This window comes from Platalea leucorodia (assembly GCF_965183815.1).
Source record: "Platalea leucorodia genome assembly, chromosome: 3".
Lineage (NCBI taxonomy): Eukaryota > Metazoa > Chordata > Aves > Pelecaniformes > Threskiornithidae > Platalea > Platalea leucorodia.
In genome coordinates, this window is record NC_138825.1 from 79,526,661 (window position 1) to 79,546,376 (window position 19,716).

At 37.7% G+C, this 19,716-nt stretch overlaps 1 protein-coding gene across 4 annotated transcripts in view; it reads left to right on the plus strand.

The window, feature by feature from the left end:
• Window positions 1-639: 639 nt before the first annotated feature.
• The window catches only part of HACE1 (HECT domain and ankyrin repeat containing E3 ubiquitin protein ligase 1), a 56,207-nt gene continuing 37,130 nt past the window's right edge, over window positions 640-19,716 (plus strand). For 2 of the 4 annotated variants that reach the window (XM_082307580.1, XM_082307581.1), the window contains exons 1-10: window positions 640-811; window positions 5,371-5,425; window positions 6,651-6,740; window positions 8,563-8,667; window positions 10,044-10,119; window positions 10,404-10,535; window positions 11,715-11,797; window positions 14,033-14,129; window positions 16,621-16,722; window positions 19,206-19,312. In XM_082307580.1, coding sequence (XP_082163706.1) covers window positions 736-811; window positions 5,371-5,425; window positions 6,651-6,740; window positions 8,563-8,667; window positions 10,044-10,119; window positions 10,404-10,535; window positions 11,715-11,797; window positions 14,033-14,129; window positions 16,621-16,722; window positions 19,206-19,312 — 923 coding nt within the window. In that variant the 5' untranslated portion in view covers window positions 640-735. Of the gene's footprint in view, window positions 812-1,355; window positions 1,474-5,370; window positions 5,426-6,650; window positions 6,809-8,562; window positions 8,668-10,043; window positions 10,120-10,403; window positions 10,536-11,714; window positions 11,798-14,032; window positions 14,130-16,620; window positions 16,723-19,205; window positions 19,313-19,716 lie in introns of those variants that run through there. The other 2 variants (XM_082307582.1, XM_082307583.1) reach the window with 2 other exon arrangements.

Here is a 19,716-nt window from a genome sequence, read left to right on the forward strand (position 1 = left end):
TTGCTCCTCATGTCTTACTCTATGTATTATTGCTATTATTACATGCTGCTTTTATTTTTTTAGGTTACAGGTCCAAGTCTTCCTTTTCCTGCGCTTACTTTGAAGTGCTACTGATTTCATCCTTGCTGTGCGCTCCCCTCTTCATTTTCAGTAATTTCTCAGGTTTAAATCTCTGAGAGTCTGTCTGGTGAAAACCCACTCCCCCCCTGCCCTGGGACTTCTCTGATGAGCCTGGCTGCAATTTCACGGCAGGGATTGCAGCCAAGCTGCCCATCCTGCTCGGGTGCGTTTGCCAGGCGCCATTACCTCCTGCAGCTCTGGGGAAAGTAAGGCCCCGAGGCCGCACTGGCAGGATCGCTCAGGAGAGGCGATTTCAAAAGGCAGTATTTTTTTTTTTTTTTTAAACTGTAACAAGCTGATGTTTAAATATCCATATTGTCCAGGCTTTGAAAAGTTATCCCCCCCATCCCTTTTCTTTTGTCCCCTAGCAAAGAAGCAAACTGAGGTAACCCCGCCGCCCCCCTGCAGCGGCTGCCTACGAGCCGCGCGCGCTTCCCGCCCCGCGGCTCCGCCCCGCGGCTCCGCCCCCGCGCATGCGCGCAGCCGTGCGGCCCCTGAGCATGAGCAGAGGGCCGGGGGCCAGCGGCGGCCTGGGCAGCCTCCGCGCCGCCATGGGCTGAGGGGCCGGGCGGCGGCCGCGGGGGTGACAGCGGCTCCGGGCTGGGCGCCCCGAGGATGGAGAGAGCCATGGAGCAGCTCAACCGGCTGACGAGGTCCCTGCGCCGCGCCCGCACCGTGGAGCTGCCGGACGGTAAGAGAGGGGAGGCGGGGCGGCGGTCTGCCCCGGGGCCGCGGCGGCCTCCCCGGCCCGGCGGGGGTGCGCTGAGCCGGGGGCCGTTGCGTAGCCCCGCCCGGCGAGGCGACTCGGGAGAATGGAAAGCGGCTCCCTCCCACCGCCTCCGAGGGGCCTTTTTGTCGTGGTGTTAGCAACAACAGCAACGACTTCCCCCTCCTCTTCCTTTCCCCGGTGTCTCGCCGCCGGAGGCCGGCGGTGGCTGTCAGAGGGCGCGGGGTGCCCCGGGGCCCGGGCCAGCGGGTGGTCTGGGGCGCTGGACCCTCTTTTAAATCCAGTTTTAAATCTTTCGTTCGGTGCTTTGTCGGTGACACACTAGTAGTGGCAAACCTTTGGGGGTTTTTTGGTTTTTTTTTGTTTTTTGTTTTGTTTTGTTTGTTTTTTGTTTTTTTTTTTTTTTTATAGTGCTGAATTTTATTTGAAAAGGTGTCACTGTCACCGGCCACAGACTAATTTTTTTGGCTCTAAGCTGCTGCTCACGGGTGCTAGCCCATATCGGGATGAAGTTGAAAATACAGCTTCAGGCTCTTACGTGAAGTAGTTCACTGTTCCAGCCAGGTCCAGCCTTTGGGAAGATTACTCCTGCAAAAGCTTTTGGATATGCAAAAGTTTCTGTTCCTGTGAGTCATGTGCTGTCATTGTACTTTCTTCAGGGTTTATTTTTACGGAGGAGTCTTTGGCTGTATGTCTGCCAGCTTTCATTTCCAGTGTTGGATGAAAATGAGTAATATTCTGTTTTCTCTATGTGTTCCCTGTTCGGACTTCCTGGCTGCTGCATATGGACTTCCCCCTACGCTGGGCTGCTACACCCTTTCCTTGTTGTCACCCGTCAACAGTTTCAGTGTCTGCCAGTGCAGTTGCTCATAAATTTCACAGAATGACAGACAAGTTTCAGACAGATTTTGCTGCTTCATGAATGGCAGCAGTGAAAACTGAATGTAATGCTCTTAATGTAAGCTCAGACTTACAGAAATAATGTAGTAGTACTAGTTTAACTAATTGATGATGGTAATATGAATAATGCTTAGCACAACCTATGCCAGTTTGAGCTGCTTTAAATTTGCTCCTGTATAGCATAGGCAAATTCATTCTCAATTTGAGTTCAGCTGCTTTCTTCCTATCTTGGGCATTATTATCTTACAATTCAGAGGTAGTTATGTCTGTGGTAGTGCAAATGCAAGCCCTGTGAGCTCCAGGACAAGTACTTCTCTTGCCCTGTAGTGCACAAGGAATGTCAATCCTATGTATTCTCTAAGAATTACATGACACAAACCACAGCTGGACTGAAATAAGGACATAAATGGACTTGAGGCACTGAAGTCTCAAATTACATTCCAACAAAACCTCCATTCAATGGCCATCTCACTTTGGGTACATCTTAGCTTGTTACATGTCTTCTTTTTTGACCTTGGTGTTCCCTAGGTTGGTCCAGGTCTGCCCAGACTCTTCTTGAGAAGCAGGTTTGGGTTGCAGTGTTTTGCTCCAAACATGTACTGACAGGATCAGCTTAGAAAATACCACCGCTAGTCTAGTATGGCATGCAGTTTGGTGGCTTCTTGTGTGCTGTGTCTGGCCTCTTGAATTATTATTTCCCCACCCCCCATACATCTGAATAGCTTTAATTTGAAAGATATATAGTTAAACTCTACATCCTTGAACTAAGAGTCATAGTACTTTCTTAGGAAATGGAGGTGTATAGTTGAGCTTCCTTATGCTGAAGAAGACACTAAATCCAGGTATTTAACTTCCTTTGCATGTGCCGTAGCTATTAGGGTGTTATATGGATGGTGCTGACGCTTCTTTAAGATTGTGATCTCTGCCAAATTCAAGCTAATATCTCTTATGAAATAAAATATTAAGTATGGCAGGATCCTAGATCATGAATTTTAAGTGATTTTTTTTTTTTTTTTTTAAAGCAAGCATTAACTCCTGAGTCCAGTACCAGTGAATATCCTGAGCTGACCTTGCCAATGGGAAATAGTATTGTTTTTTTTTGTCACTCTTCTGAAGTATCCTTCAGCAGGTGTTTTCTGGGCACTTAGGAGCTTGACACAAATTTCTGGATTATACTGTTAAGGCTCAGTGCCTGAAAACCAGGCCTTGCAGCCTGAAGTTGTAGGTTTTAGGCCCTTTGTTGGCTCTGTCTCTGTATTTTGGGTGCTTTTTTGTCTTTAGGTAATCATGACTTGAAATGCAAGCAAGTTAGATAACCAATAAGTTCTGTAAGTGCATGAGGCATATAATGCTTTTCCTGTCTCTGGTGTAATGTACTTTTACTTTAAGTCAATAGGAGTTTGTTTATGAATAGGGATAATATTTACCGAAAATAGGCACAGAAGCTCCTTAGTCCCACACCCTTTTAATTATTTCTGTACAGAAAAACTCTGGGAAAATCTGCATATGCTCCATAGTGTAGATTCTGTTAATAGAATAGCAAAAGGCTTAGTTTTGTAACTATACCATAAACACCTTTTATGGCCTAACTACACTCATATTTAACTATTGCCTTTTTCTAGATCACTATACTTGCAATATAGTTAAGTTTAATTAGGACCAGTATTAAGCATTTCAGTTAAGTGTGCTGGTATATTTAAAGCTTGTTTGGGTTTTTTTTTGTCTCTTTAACAGGGCATGATTGTGAGAATATGTAAGGGTATCATGCTTAGATTTAGTTGGCGTTCTCAAGTTCTGGTTTTTGTTTCAGTTGGAGAGCTTTATTTTCCTGCCAGAAGATCTGTGGAACAGATCTCAAGGAAGAAATTTTTTCTCATTTCTGTATATGGGAGCTAATAATGGATACATTTTTAAAAAGTGATCCATTTTTTCCACAATTGATATCTTTATCTAGCATCTATTTAATTTTATTTCCAGGACTCTCCCTCCACATGTGTCCCCTCCCTCCCAGCCTGCTCCCACCCCCAGCAGTCAAATGCTAGTGGTGCATGTTGGGGATCGAGTTATCTGATGCTTAGAGATCTCTGCCATAAGGAACAATCTATAGACAGTTCAAACTCTTGAACTCGGTGATGGTTAGAATTACTCTTTGTGACTTCGAAATGTCATTTGGTGTTTTGAGAGGCTTGTGTCTCTTCTACCATGCATTCGCTGTAAGCTACATTGATTTTTTTTTTTTTTTTTAATTTTTATAAAAACCAGAATTAATGTGATTTGAATTTGAATATGACTTATCTCCCTTCAGTGTTCAAAGGTAATAATAGATTAGTATTGCTTCCTTCTTTTGTTAGCTACAGACTACTTCAAATAGTGGGTAGCAGCACTAATCTTGGAACACTGTAGAAGAATAATCATGAATAGCATAGCTGCAGCATGACAAGGGTTTCTCTGACTCCACCTGATAACTCTGAAGAATTCTTTTTTAATATTAGCTAAATGTCACCTTGCCTATCTGGTGGAAGTAATGAACATATAGAAGCATGGTATGTAAAAGATATGAGAAGCTACACTTGTTTGGGTCTGTTTTAATTCTTCCTGTTCTGATTGCTTTGTAACTTTGGTATTTGGATCAATTAGGACGATGAGGAGAAAGTTCAAAATGAAAGTTTTATGAGAACAGTCCTATCTTTCCATATCCTGGAACCATATACTTGCGTTCTCAGAAAGTGTAGTCCCTCCTGTCATAAGCTGGCATCTACGTGAAGAGTCTGTGGCGACTGTACTCCCAACAATGGGTAGTTTGCTTCAAGCTAGAAAATATAATCATTATACATCAATAATAATTGATAATAATTATTGTACATTAATATTATTACTAATTATTATACATTAAAGCCTTTAAAGTTTTTGTCATCCTTTAAAAATAATATTTTACTCCAAAAAGTCTATAAGTGAACAAGCAGGCACATCATACCCATACAGTGTGCTGGTATGTGCAGCAGTAGTACTGACAGAGACTGTATAGGTGAATGTCACTCTGTTCCCACCATTGACTTGCATTTTTGTGTTCTGGTCTCTTTTCATTGCCTTCAAATGTGGAATATGAAACTGATTAGAAATTAAAATGAAATTTATTGCATTCAGGCATCCAAGTTTAGAGACAAAAATGAATAGTTATGGAGTGTCTTAGTTTAAAGAAATCACTTTTAGAAACTTATAGGTATCAGGACTATGGAAGTCACCTTGGATCACAGGAAATTTCCTTCTTTTTAAAATAAGCTATTTACTTTTTTGTTAATGCACATTCCTTAAATATTTTGACTTAATTAACAGGATTGTCAATTTAAAGAAATTGATGCTGCATTGAAAATTCTGTAATTATAACTTTGTAAAAGAAAAAAAGCCACATTGCAATTTCATGTATTGCAATCCTGTTAATTGCCTCTTCTATCTAAGTATGGTGGCTTTTTCTTTATAATGAAACTTTGGTTATGTGTAACCTGTGTAAAAAGAATGATCTGTTGAACAATGGACACTTTAAAAGGTAAATAAGTGTTGCGAGATGAATTTATTTTGCATAAAAAATTTCTTTATGATAATGGTGTGATTTAATTTTTTCACAGATAATGAAACTGCTGTCTATACACTAATGCCGATGGTTATGGCTGACCAGCACAGGTGAGAGCTTCTTTAAATTTCCTTTTTTTTTTTTTTTTTTAAAGTCTGAAAAAACAGCATGTTTGCTAGAGTTGTAGCTGCTAGAGCACTCTCAGGTATTCTGCTGCTGAATTGCTGAGATAGCTTCTGTCGCTGAGGTTAGTCACTGACCGTGTGCATCCCAGCATATTCTTACCTGAGAGACCTGTTTTATTTTATGTCATAGACTGGAGCTGGGATTTGTTCTGTTGATGCACATAGAGAAATTTGTCTTAGGATAAGAATAAAAGCATTGTTTTGTAACTGGGTTGTAGCTCTGAGTGTGTATTTATTGATGCCATAGAAGCTCTTAGTCTCATTAAACATCTCAGAAAGACATGGAATAAGAGTTGGGTGATGAGATTGATACTTCTGGGATTCCTCAGATGGGCAGTTGTTTCTCTTACCCAGTTGTCCTCAAAGTGGTTGGGACCTGGGGCTGTATAGTGCCAGCTAAGTGCTGCTACCTTCTGCTGAGTTTTCTAGGCAAGCAGGTAGTAACTCTTACTGAAGCTGTAAACTGTTTATCTAATCAGGATAAACATTTGTTCTGCTACCTAGTATCTTCTTGATATTGTGTGCAAGTGTTTTAAATTTTGTGATCAGCTTGTTACTGGAGTTTGAAATCACCAGTTCACTTGTAGTTTTGCCTATTTTGAAATATTCCATCTTAACTAATATTTTGTCTTTACTAATTCATTAGGGCTTGAAGGGTCTTATTTAAATTTCTTATCCTGTTGGCATATCGTGTTCTTCTATTTCATCATGAGGATTTCACATACCAGTCTTCCTTCTGAACTTTGCCTATGTTTGGGAAAGCTGCTGGGTATCTGGTTAGGGCATCTGTATTGAGATAAGGAGGAAAATGGGAATTTATTGGTTTGCAAACCAAAGCTGTTAATATGCTTGTTTTCCATATTTATAAAGAAGTAATTTGGCCATCTGGTGTAATTCTTACTAGTTTACATTTGAAACACTTGCGCAGTGTCACAGTTCATTTTTTATGTACAAGTAGGAAGTGAAAGAGTCAAAGTACTGTTAATATGCAGATGCTTGAAAGCTGGTGGATCTCTTGTTCAGAAATTAGTTGGAGGGAAAAGAAATAGTGATCAAGTAAGAAATAGAGTACTTCTGTACAAGTTACAGTGTATACTTTGCTTGGATATTGTGAGCTATTTTTTAATTAAAATTATATTTCTGTTTGAAGGTCTGTCTCAGAGCTGCTATCAAATTCAAAATTTGATGTGAATTATGCATTTGGACGTGTGAAGAGAAGTTTGCTTCATATTGCAGCAAAGTAAGACTTACTTGAGTCCGGTCCAGAAGTTAACAATGAAAGTATTACCACAAATCTAAGGCACCAATGTAAGCTGGAAAACTCTGTAGTATCAGTTAACATTTTGTTTTTACATTTCTTTTTTGTATTTTGTTTGTTCTTTTAGCAATGTGCCTGCCTCATTGAGAGGACAGGTTTTACACATGGTATCGAATGACTTTCCCCGTTCTAGTGAAGGAAGTCTTGGTGGATACTTTTTTCCTTTCTGTGAAATCTCAGTCTGTGAAGAAATGTAGCCATTATGTGTATCCTGTATAACTGAGTTACTCTTGCTTTTATAGATTTAGAGAAACATGGTCTGCAGGTGCTGCTTGTTTTTTGAAGTATTCTAAAACAGTGGGAAGCACTTGGATGTTCGTTGGGAAGCAGCTGTTCCAAAGTACTTCATGTGACCATAACTGAAGGGGATATAACTTGTCCACTCACTTCTAATAAATTTTTGTATCCTGGGTGAAGGACTTAAGTGCAAATTTCAAATCCGTGACCTAGATTATTTATTATTTATGTAGCTCATCAGTGGGGATAAATCTATATTGCAAGAAACAGCCAGATTAACATAACCTTGATAGAAATGAACCAGATAGTTTTTGAAACGGCCTTTCAGGAAACTAAACTTAAAACAAATGAATGAATGTTCTATATTTGGGTCCCATTTTAAATATCTTGAAAGTTTTTACATTTAAACTGTTAAAAAAAAGTTAAAAGAAATAGTAGTATTGCATATAACTGACAAGTATTTGGGCACAATAAAGGTAGACATTCCAGCTTTCTAAGCAGACTGTTTTAGAAATATCCGTTTCCCAAACATTCCGTCTCAGAATTACATGCTGCTTATTAAAATTTACTTAAGAAAGTACTTAAAGAAAAAATGCAAGCAAATTTTTTAGCACGCATCTTAGAAGTATCTTTGAAAAGCTGTATTTATTGATCATAAAACCCAAGAGATTGTGTTACACTTAATTTCTGGATTCTCTTTTATCTTGGCTAGTTGTTGTGTCATTAAGAGGTTGTTGAGATGCTGTTTTTGCAACTTATTGTACTGCTGGTCTTCAGTTTCTTTGGGTTGTTGTGTAGCAGTTCTGTCATTGGGAAGACTGGTAAAAATGGATAAGCTGGTCGTGACAGATACAAAAGTGCTATGTGTTTATCCTCCCAATCAGCTCTTCCTCTTGAAGAGTTCAAGAGTAAGATAAACATATAATGCAAAGTTTGTGTTCTTGGTGACATTGATTATCCTGAAGAGCTGCTATATTATGAAAAGTAAAAGGGAGTTACAGATTCAAAACAAATATCAAAGAAATATTTGTATGAGTTTTAGAATTTTTCTGATATTTAAACTTTTAAACATAGTTTCCAGATACTGAAGCATAACAAAAAAAATGATACTGGAATTGTTATTTAATGGAAAATTCAGTCCTGTGAATACATTAAAGATGAGGGAGGTGAGAGGAAATAGTAAACAAAGCATTTTACATTTTATATTTTAAACAATTGGGAGTCTTAAAGATTCACTGTTGGGTTTTAAAGTCACTAAAATCACATAGAAGGCTAGCACCTAATTATTAGTACAAGTTATGATCCGTCAGTTCACACTGCATTTAAGTGTCTTTCCTTTAGCTTTGCGTAACTTGAACCATGAGGGTGCAAAAATGGTTTTGTGTTAAGATTTTCTACTGAATGTAATCTGTATACATACATAGTATTGCTGTTGTCTTTATGTCAGTATAGATTTAGTTTGTAAATATCCTCGTTACAGTTTTTCCCTTCCTTACTTTGTTCTTAGCTGTGGATCAGTTGAATGCCTTGTTCTGTTATTAAAAAAAGGGGCAAATCCAAACTATCAGGACATTTCGGGATGCACACCTCTCCATTTGGCAGCAAGGAATGGGTAAGAAAAAAGTTTTTAAAACTCTTAAAGATTTTGTGCATAATGCACTTGAACTGACATGTTCTGTAATATCTTTTCATAGTTCAAACAAAATACTTTGGTTTTCACTTTGGAAAATAGGGGTGGCACACTTACAGGGAACATGGAGGTTAAAATCCGTACTTTGAATATTCAGAAAATAATTTTATATAAATAGGAAGTTAAGTCTGAAGTGCTGGTTTCAGTGCCAGTCATTTTTAGTGTTTTCTGTTAAGCAGGAGCTTAATGATTCTTAAAACAGTGATTGAACAAGGGATGCATTCACCTTTTAGGTAGCTGAGTAAGAAAAGATTTCGAAGAGGACACTGGAGGGTTTGGAAGGGTTCAGATATTTCAGATTTTTCTCAGATAGTGTCTCCAAGGAAATTTTTACTGTAAGGAAAGGAATACAAAGTTTGCCTGCACAATATTGGGGGTGGGGTGGGGGGAACCAAAACAGTGAGCAAGCACCTTTTTAAGATCTTTTAAGATCATATTTTTTCTTGAATTGTAGTATGTGGAAACACACAGCTGATAATGGTAATGTTGTCTTTTTCTTTTTAGAGCATGTATGTGTTACAGTAACTGAATTGTATCACGGCTCGTACTTCAAATGAGGAGGAGGTAGTGTTTAGTGGCTTGTAGGTATGTGGGAGGAGTATTTGTAGGAGAAGGGAGAAAGAAGCAGCCAAGTGGTACATGATGAAATGCAGAAATACACACAGGAGACAGTTATGTGGAAAGGAAGCATGAGAAAGGTGTGAGAGGTACCAAATAAAAAGGAAAAGTAAGAATAAACTCTTAAGGGTAAAGCACTTAGAGCATTAGAGAGTGTTAAAAGACTAAACAAAACATGAAGTAGGAAAAACACCCCTACTTTCATTAAGGCAGTTATTGTACTTGCCAAAGATTTACATAGTGTTACAATGAGTGTCTCGTTAAATAATGATTTAGTGGTGTACTGTAAATGTGTTCACTGAAGTGTACGGACTATGATGAACTCCATGAATTTCCGTTAGCTGAACTCTAGCTTCTTGTCTTGAGAGCATAGTTCATGCTGAGCTAAAGCTGTTAGGGTGGTGGTTAAGTACTTCTACACTTTCCACGAAAACATTCAGCTACACAAGTATGTTTTTAGCCCTGTGCTGTCATATGCTACGCTTACACTGTATGAGTCTCTGGTGCTACTGATGATCACTTCTCTTTTTCACATGCTCACTGCCATAATCCTTAGAAACTAAAACTACCTGCTGTGGCTTGTGCAATGATGAATTAGAGTGAGTGGAGCTCTTAGAAGATACTTGTTCTTTGTAAATTATTTTCCCTGGCTGCATTTTAATGTATTCTTTTGTCTATAGCCAGAAGAAATGTATGAGCAAGCTGCTGGAATACAGTGCAGATGTCAACATTTGTAATAATGAAGGCTTGACTGCAGTAAGTGCTATTTATTCTCATGGTGCTCTTAAAAAGAAAAAATGAAGAATTTGAAGATTGTCATTTCTTAAGCTTCTGCTGTCTTACATATAAATAAACAAAACTGCTGTGTGTCCAGTGCCCTTAAGAAGCAAAAGATGTGATCAAAGTACTTAAGCATATGATAGTATTGTTCAAAGGTTCTCTTTGCGAAAATGTTGACAATAGTACAATCAGGTTTAAAATCATATTTATGAAATAAATATTATTGCTAAAGGAAACGTATATCATCATTTTGTACTTAGATTCATTGGTTGGCTGTTAATGGACGAACAGAATTGCTTCATGATCTTGTTCAGCACGTCAGTAATGTAGATGTTGAAGATGCAATGGGACAGACAGCCCTTCATGTAGCTTGTCAAAATGGACACAAGACAGTAAGTTTCTAAATTTTATTAACACATTGGATTCGTGAAGAATTGGGTAAAGCCTCAGTGTTCTTGTGTTTGCGGGTTTTTTTTATAAACTTCAGGCTAGTCATGCACATGATAATGGTTAGAAGTGTGAAGAACTCTATTGTTTGTCTTGACTGCGTACACTTCCATGGGAGCAACTGATTTATTCTTGTGGAGATGATTGATCTCAGTGTTTATGGGAGTTTAAGTGACTTACTGTATACTATTTAGCTGTTCTGTAGTACTACTATCACCTTGTTGATTGCAGGTTTTGATGTAAAGTTAAACATTTGAAAATGTTCTTCCTTACTTTTTAGAATTTATTTGATTCATAATTGTACCAGCTATTATGTGCTTTTGAAATCTGAAATGATCTTAATTTACTGTGAATAAAAAACGAACACAGAGTTGGGTCAGTTAGATGTTTAACATTAGAAGTAAACAAGTTCACATAGACTCTTCTTTTATTGATCTGTGTGAATATTTTTTTAGACCTGGCCTTGCATTAGGGCTGACTACTTACTCTGAGAGTACAGGTCTGGATGCTTTACTTGAACTGCATTACAGCCACATAGAGTAGTGATCTTGAATTATACAGATTGTCTCCAGGACTATTTACTGTTCCAAAAAAAGTTATCTTTCTACCCAGATCCTTTCTGTTGTTGTTGTCAGAGCTCAACTTTGGAAGACCAAATCCTGAGAAACTGTTACCTATAGACTTATCTGCTTTATGTGACTGGAATATAGTAAAAGTTGTTTGAGAATTTGCTCAATGTTTTCATATTTTAGAATTTGCTTACTTATTTCTTCTATTCTAGTGTGTGTTTAAAACTTCAGTTTGTGATAAGGCTGTTTATGGCTGTCACTAACTTGAGGTTTACTTCTCTAAAAAGTGTCATTTTCCTTTTTCAATGGCTTGTAGTTCCAGGGGTCTTTGGGATTAGCTGAGGTTCAATAAAAGGCATTGTTATTAAAATGGGAAGTTCAAAGGAAGCTTTATGAGCTCTGACAGCCATGATTTTTCATACAGTGTTTAGGAATATTGGTTTTGAGATTCATTACTGAAAATTAAATCCTTCAGTGTAATCCTACTAAATAGTTGCAAGCCAATAGACTTTTCTGTTGCTCTTTTTCTAATGCTGGTATTTTCTTCTGTTCTAGACGGTGCAGTGTTTGCTAGACAGCGGTGCAGATATAAATAGGCCAAACGTGTCAGGGGCAACTCCGCTCTATTTTGCTTGCAGGTGCGTATTCTTAACTTTTGAATGCTGGGCTAAAAGTGAAATTTATTTCTCCCCCCTTCTGCAATAACAATGATTAAAAAGCACAAAATTTAGGAAACATAAAAGCTGACTGGTATTTAATCTTGCTTCATGTTTGAATGTAGTTTGGTGACTCATCTAAATACTTATCTTAGTACTGCAGGGTTATATACCTCTTTCTAAGAGACATGTTAAACACATAGCCGTGCATGTTCTAGCCTGAGTCATAAATCAATGACTGCTGAACTTTTTTCTGAAAAAAATGAGATCTGCCAACTTAGATTATTTTGAGTAAACTAAAAATGCAACCTTCTATAAGGCAAGTTTGACTATTCTTTAATGTACATTATGGTATTACAGTGTACGTGAAATGTGCATGTATGTCTTAAAGTTACAATGTTGAATTGAAATTATATTGATGCTTTGATCAGTTCTGCTTTCTTCACAGTTTAGTTTTATTTCAAAACTAATCACATATGATAAATAATCTTTTGTTTTAATTGGAGCATTTCTGCTATTTGGTAGAAAGTTTACAATTTTATAATCCCTATGTTTTGGTTACAGGTTAAATAGTTCACCTATGATTAAATGTTAATATAAACAAAAGGAGAAATGGACTGACCTGGTGGCCTGCCAAGAGTTATGTTGTGGGAGCCCTGGTCTCTGGAGCTAGTGTATGCTGACTTCTTGGCAGTTGAGAAGAAGGGAAGTGGAGAATAAATAGCTGCTAGCTAATTGAATGCCTTGGTGCTTGATTTAGGGAGTGGTATTGGCATCTACTTTAGAAGAAGTAAGCAACTTCCTTCAGCTTGGAGCTTTTCCATGAGAAGGGAATGTGTTGCAAGTGCGGTGGTGATGTTCCTTTAGAAATTAACAATTGGAGCAGCTGGCAGAGTAGAATGAACAAGGTGCCTAGCAGAAGTCAGTGTCTCCTTGTCAGAATTGCCAGTTCGTGGTTCTGCCACGTGGGAAGAAAGGTTATAGGTCCCCGATGACAGGGAGAGCAGGATGTGGTAGCAGTGGCTGGTGATGGCTGGAGAAAGGGTATTGGTGCTCAAAGTCTGACTCTGAAACCCGTGTTTTTTCAAGGTGTTCAGCTGTGCACTTAGTCTAGAGAATTACAGTAAGGAGGTGCTTCAAGTAGGCTTAGCTCCTTCCTGAGATCCGGTAGCTGACTCTCTTTGCATTGGGGCGAAGTCCAGTATGTTAGTTAACCTGTTGGTTTCCTGGGCTGGAAGGACATGAATAAGGAGAACTCAGCTGGGAACTATTGAGAGACAAGCGGAGCTACCTCTTGCCCCTCAGCTGTTGATTGTCACTTTTCCTGTACCCTTCCTGAACTGTTGGTGCAGGCAGCCTTGGTGTGTTCCAGGACAGTAAATACTCATAAACATTTGTGTAAAGGGTGCACCACAACCTAGCTTGCGATCTAAAACTTCATTGAAAAACTTGTATCTGTAACCTTAATTGCTGTGTCTTTTGTATCAGTCTTTCATTTCACCCTTTAGATACTTCTGTATTACATTTGTCAGTATATGCACTAAATATCGGTGAAGGCAACAGTCAACCAGTCTTCCAGTGTGTTTTTAATGAAGTCAATATTTAATCACTGGTACCCAATTTCTCATTTTCTTCAGAGAAGGGGTTTTGGAAAGTATATACTCTAGGTGTTGAGGGATATAAATAATCTTTGGTCTTATTTTTTTCTAGGCAGTGATGGCCTGTTGGAATAGTTGTTTGTGAAATTCTCGACTCAAGGAAGCATAAGTGTCCTATACAACCTATAAATAGATGAGTGAGACTGTGAAATAGACTCTGGATGGAAAAGTAAAACTCTTCACATTTAAAGGCTAGGCAAAACATTCATGTGTATTGGCTAAAAGAAATTAGAGCCAAGAGTGATGTATTGGCCGAAATGCAGCTTATATTTATGAGGCCAGGCTAAGATGAATCATTTCTGAATGATGAGGGTGGCTCTGGCTTGATAAATGGCCCATACCTAATTTTGCACTGTGCTTCTGCAGTGGCCTTGAAAGGTAGTAGAAGAATATAGGTGGCATTATCTTCCATCATGTGTTTCTGCTTAGTTTCATATCATAACTGTTTTCTCCTAGCTTACGTTGGTTTTGTTTTTTAGATGCAATAAAGTCAGATTTATCACTCATAGTAGAGCATAAGTGCTGTATTAACTCTCTTTTCTTCTCTTCTTTTGAGTAGCCATGGTCAGAGAGACACTGCACAAATTCTTTTGATGAGAGGAGCCAAATATTTACCAGACAAAAATGGTATTACTCCGCTGGATCTCTGTGTACAGGTATTGAGTTAGCAATGCTTTTTTTCTGTGAACTTCTATCACTTACTACAATGCCACTTGATTAGTGTTACCTTTTATTTTTAAGGCCTATGAAAGATGGTAGTCCTTTGGCCAAACAGAAATGCAAAAATAATTTTTTTGCAATTAAATTGATCCCACAGGCAGGTTCCAATTTGTACTTTTTGCAAAAGTCTTTAATATATTTAAAGACTTGGCAAGATTGGAGCTCATGAGAAACGAAGAATTTGCAGAACTCCATTTGACTAGAAAATTTGGGAAAACTTGGTATAATGGTAATAGACTCTGTTTAGGTGCTTGACTGTTAACAAGTAAGAGGTAAAAGCATGCAGAAGGGAGTGATTTTTTTTATCTTAACTAATAGATTTTCTTTTCTCTTGAAGAGATATTGCTAATAAAAACAAACAAAACTTATATGGTGCTGACTCTGTTACTTTTCAAAGGTATTGCAAATACTATATCTGAATGAGGAATGAAAGCCTTAAGCATTTGCAACTACTGTGCAAAATGCAGTCTTTCTTGTTGGATACCAAATATTGTTTGTACTGCTTGCTAGGGTGTCTTTTCTTGATTTGTGAACACTGAACATTTTTCTGTAGGATCAGTTTAAGCTCAGTTTGTAAATAACACGTAATGAATGAATGGAAGCTTTTTAACCTTTGCTAGTAATCAGCAGACTAGAAAAATCCGAACTGGAGGCTAAAAAAAAAAAAAAATCACTGCACTTAGTGGACATCGCCTTACCTTGCTGCATGTCACTAGTTTAGCAGGATAAAGCTAAAATGTTCAAATCTTTTGCTGTACTAGCAGATAATTTTAATCTCAAGTTATTTAATTTCTGAAGATTCCTCATGTGCCTAAGACCTGCAGTTGAAGTAGCTGTGTGTATGTGGTAGAGACTGCTGTCTCCAGTACCCATGGGATATTTTTAGAATGTTTAACTCTGAAAAATTTATTTCATAGACAATCTGTGGAAGGTCTTGATCAGGTTAGGTTACTTAGAGCATTTCTTTTCGCATATAAGAAATCCTAATAAGTCCTCAGCTCTGGTTGCTCAGAAGTGCCAGGTCACTATACTGTCTCACTACTGACTCAACTGTGAAGATCAGGATTGGATTTTTTTTTCTTTATTATGGCAAAATGACTTACCGTTACCATAAAACCACATGAAGTCTAGTCAATTTTGAGGCTTTCTGCAGCCACAGACCTGTAAGACAGTATACCAGTGTGTACTTAATGGTACTATTCTTAGTTTTTATGATTAGTGTTTCGAATGTCTGCTTCAGTCACCAGTTTTACAATCCCTAGGGCAGCACTTCATACGTCAAAATTCTGTCAACTTTTTTTAGGTGTCAGTAGTGACACCTAGTGTTTGCTGTTTCGTAGTGATGATCTTGCTGTGTTGGAGATCATCTAGTTTACAAGTTCATGATACCAAATAAAAAAGGAGAAAACAAAATATTTTCTTTCCTTTTACATCAAGGGTTTTATTTGTTGCTTACAGGTTTGCTTTTTCAGAGTAGATACATGTTTGTAGAAGACTGAAATTATAGATTCATATACTTGTTGCCAGCATGGCATTACCTTGATTTTGAAGAGATGACTTCCATTAATGCTTGCGGATTCTGGGTGGTTTTAATTTTAATATTTAATTTCTTGGCACCAGGAACAATTTAATGAATCTGTTATTACTGAAGCGAGTTATAAACTGTCATGCAAAGTGAAGGAGCCTCTGGAGTTGCAGTATTTAATATACTACGTGGTCATCTTTCCAGTGTAGAATTTGATGTGTATTCAGGTGTTAGGTGCCTGCTTAAAAATGCAACTGTGTAAAATAAGAGTTGATACAAATAAACGACAAATTCAAGTTCTGTTCTTCCCAAAAAAACATTTTTCTTGAAAGGTTGTGAAGTTAGTCTGAGCTGTTGATCTAAGGCACAAGTGGAATCATACTTGGGTATTGATTTTAAAGTTAAATAACCCTTTCATGGGTTTATCCTATTTCTTCCTTTAGCAGGCCAGATTTGTGCCTTATGAACCTTTAGGAAAATATTTGTTTTGAAGGATTAGATTCCGGATGTAATTAGACATGTGTCATCCGTCAGCAGTGGGAAGAGAAGCTGAATATTGCACTGGTTTTAATCTCTGGTAAATTGTTAGGTGAAGTGTTGTTCAAATGCAACTTTGGCTTTCTAAGTAGGAAAGTGTTTCAAAAAACAGAAGAAAGGGAGCAGATATATGTGAGCTGATATACTGAAACAATTTGATTCCATCTTCTCCCGAAAGTTTTATGATATCTAACTTTGATACATTATTGAATTTCAGTTTATTTTAGGATTAGATTTCTCCATTCTGCATTTAAAAAAAAAAAAAAAAATTGTAATCCTCAGTAGGTTTTAATGCCTGTAATAGTATAAACACCAATTCTAATGTTTCTTTTAATTAAAATGGTTTTTGAACTATTGCTTTTCAGGGTGGTTATGGAGAGACTTGTGAAGTCTTAATACAATACCATCCTCGACTTTTCCAGACAATAATTCAAATGACGCAGAATGAAGATCTACGGGAAAACATGGTAATACAGTATTACATGTTTTATAATTACCAGTCTGTCTGTGTTGTGGAGATCTGATTGATTAATATGAGTGTCCTGATTAGAAGACACTACAAGCAATTGACTGTCAGTGTCACAGTAGTTGACCACTATGTACTTTTCTTTCCTCCATGAAAAATGTACAGTCTTCACACAGTTTTAAACACAAGAATTTGGGATTAAATGTAGGATCTATTTTAATTTGGTGTTCTAACTTTGTGTATTTGGTAAAGTGATCTAGACAGTATAAGAAGTGAAAGAGCAGGCTTGTTGCAAGCTTCAATACAAAGGTGCTGGTAGAGCATTCTATACATACAATTACTTTGTGTAATGGGGCCTTTTTTCCTTTATTTAGTGGTTATCTGCAGATATCAATTCTAGGATGTGTCTCGAGGCTTGAATCATCTAGAATGAACTTGAACATTTGGAGTATGAGCACTCATCTCTATGAAGTTGCCTTGTACAATTAGAGTGTAAAAGATTGCAGCCACAATTTCATTTGGTTATTATTGCTGCAGATGAAACTATTCTATTCCTTTTTCAGTAGTTCTTCTATAGCTTGTTTCTTTTATTATTGTAGGGTAGTGCAATCTAAAGCAAAGAAAGCAAGGGAAAGAATTTTTGTTTCTTGATTGTGTAGGGGGAAGAAAGCATGAAGTGCTTTTTTTCTCCTTCCAAATCTAGCTAGCTGTGGGTTTTTAATATATTGTTTGCTGGAAAAAAACTGCAAACAACTTCACAGACTGTAAATGTAAAAAAAAAAAAAAAAGAAAAAAAAAAAGAAAGGATAGATTTAGTAAGGTATTGGCTGCCACTTCACTGAACTTGTTTTGCTAGGTTTTTGAAGTTTTTATTGTTCTCTGTAATCCCATTACTACAAGACTGAGGATTTAGAAGTCTATGTAGAAACAGTGTGTAAATTTCTGAGACAGGGTTGAGTTTTACAAAGTAAAATGACAGAGAGGTGAGAATTCTCAAAGTGTAAGTTAGAAACATGGGGAGATGGTGTAGATTATTTCAAATAAAAGAGAAAGTTAAAGAACTAAAACCATGGAACAAAAAAGACTTTGTACAGAAAGGTAAATGGTAAGGCATATTATTGTATGTTATAGAAGCGAAGACAATAAGTGAGAAAAATGAATGTTTTGTCTATCTGAGTAATGGTGGAAGTGTGTGCAAAAACAAGGTCTGAATGAGAAGGTATGCAAAATATATTAGATAATACATGGTATAGTTATGCTTCATTGCCAAAATGGAAGCATATTTTAAGTGTGGTTTTCTATGGCCAAGTCTGAGCTGTTCTACCCAAAGTCTTGGATAATGACCAGTTCATATTATCTGAAAGTGATGACATGAAGAGACTGGATGTATGTTAGAAGTCAGGACTCACGTTTTAAATGTTCTTGACAAACTGGAAAAATTACCAACAGACTGCAGGGAGAAAGATACTGCCTTAGCCATTTGTAGCTAGAGATTCAACTGAACCTTGAGAAAAACTTTCACGTAGTCAAGGACAGTGAAGTATTAGAAGAGATCAGTTAGTGAAGCTGCAGGGCTTCCAGAGTAGAAGACATCCGAAAACCAGGCAGGCAAATTGGGCAAGCCAGTTTGGATCACAGATACAAGTGCTCCTGCCTTGGGGCAGAGTGTTTGACTAGATGACCTTTATGAGATTCCTTTTCATTCCCCCTTTCTACAGGAGAAGGTGAGAAGGATTACTGAACTTTCTGAAAGTGAGAGAGAAGGGAGTAAATAAGGATACAATAGGAATGCATGAAGAGCAGTGCCACTGAAGAGTTAGTTTATCTGCAAAAAAAGTCTAGGCTAGAGAAAGGTGTAGAACAAAGGAGTTGAAGACAGGGCAGCGTCTAAGCGTTTGCAACATCTAGTCTTTGTGAGCCAAGTGATGGTATTGGCAAGAAAAAGGACAATTTTGAGACAAGGGTAATCATAACAATTATTGGTTAGCAGGGTATGACTTCTTATCCAAGGAAGGACGTTCAGTATCTTGAGCAAAAATGAAGATAGTGAGAGCAAACTCTAGGATCCAAGGTTCATTTACACTGTGTCATAAACTGAGTGGTGAACTGGGGAGACGGGTAGATTATGAATTATGAAACTCAAAATATGCTCTTAGCTTTCAGAAGTTGAAAGTGTATCCCACTAATTTTTCAGATGAAAATAAATTGTTCTTATGAATTAATACTACATGCTTAAGCATTCAGCGTTCATAGCATTCTATAATATCATATATCCCGTAGTACATACGTTGACACTAGAACGTATACCTTTTCAGTAATCTTTGTAAATTATAATGAAACATTAACCGAGGTTAGATTAGATGCTGGACAATATAGATGTACATTAATATTGCATTATTAATGCTTGGGTGATAATGTTCTAAATTAAATGTTGATCTGATGCTCCATGACACTATGCAATTTCTTTTTGTTTTAATGTATCAGTTGCGGCAAGTTCTGGAACACTTGTCTCAGCAGAGCGAAAGCCAGTATCTTAAAATCCTAACAAGTCTTGCTGAAGTTGCTACAACAAATGGTCACAAACTGCTTAGGTAAGTGTGAGAGGATCATAAGTAGGTTAATAAGCTACCTGGTAGTTAGTGCCACTTAGTAGTTTTAATAATCTAAACTATCTGATGCTGGGCACATGCTGGAGTAGATGGATCTCAAATCTGATTTGGTATGACAGTGCCTGTTAGATCACTGTCTTCACGAGGACTTCAGGAGAGGAAGTTGGTGTCCTTGTATAGCTGCTGGCGCCTAAAAGCTCGAGTTGCAGAGAAGTGTATTTTTTGTTTGGTTAGTTTGGCTATGTCAGCTCTAGGAAGGGAAGCTTTTTAGCCAGCTATCAATCGTTCCCTTTTTTCTTCTCTCCTTTTTTCCTCTCTTCCACATCTTTACTTTTCTGCATGCTTTCTTACTATGTTTGAGGAGAGCTTTGTTACTTCAGACGCTT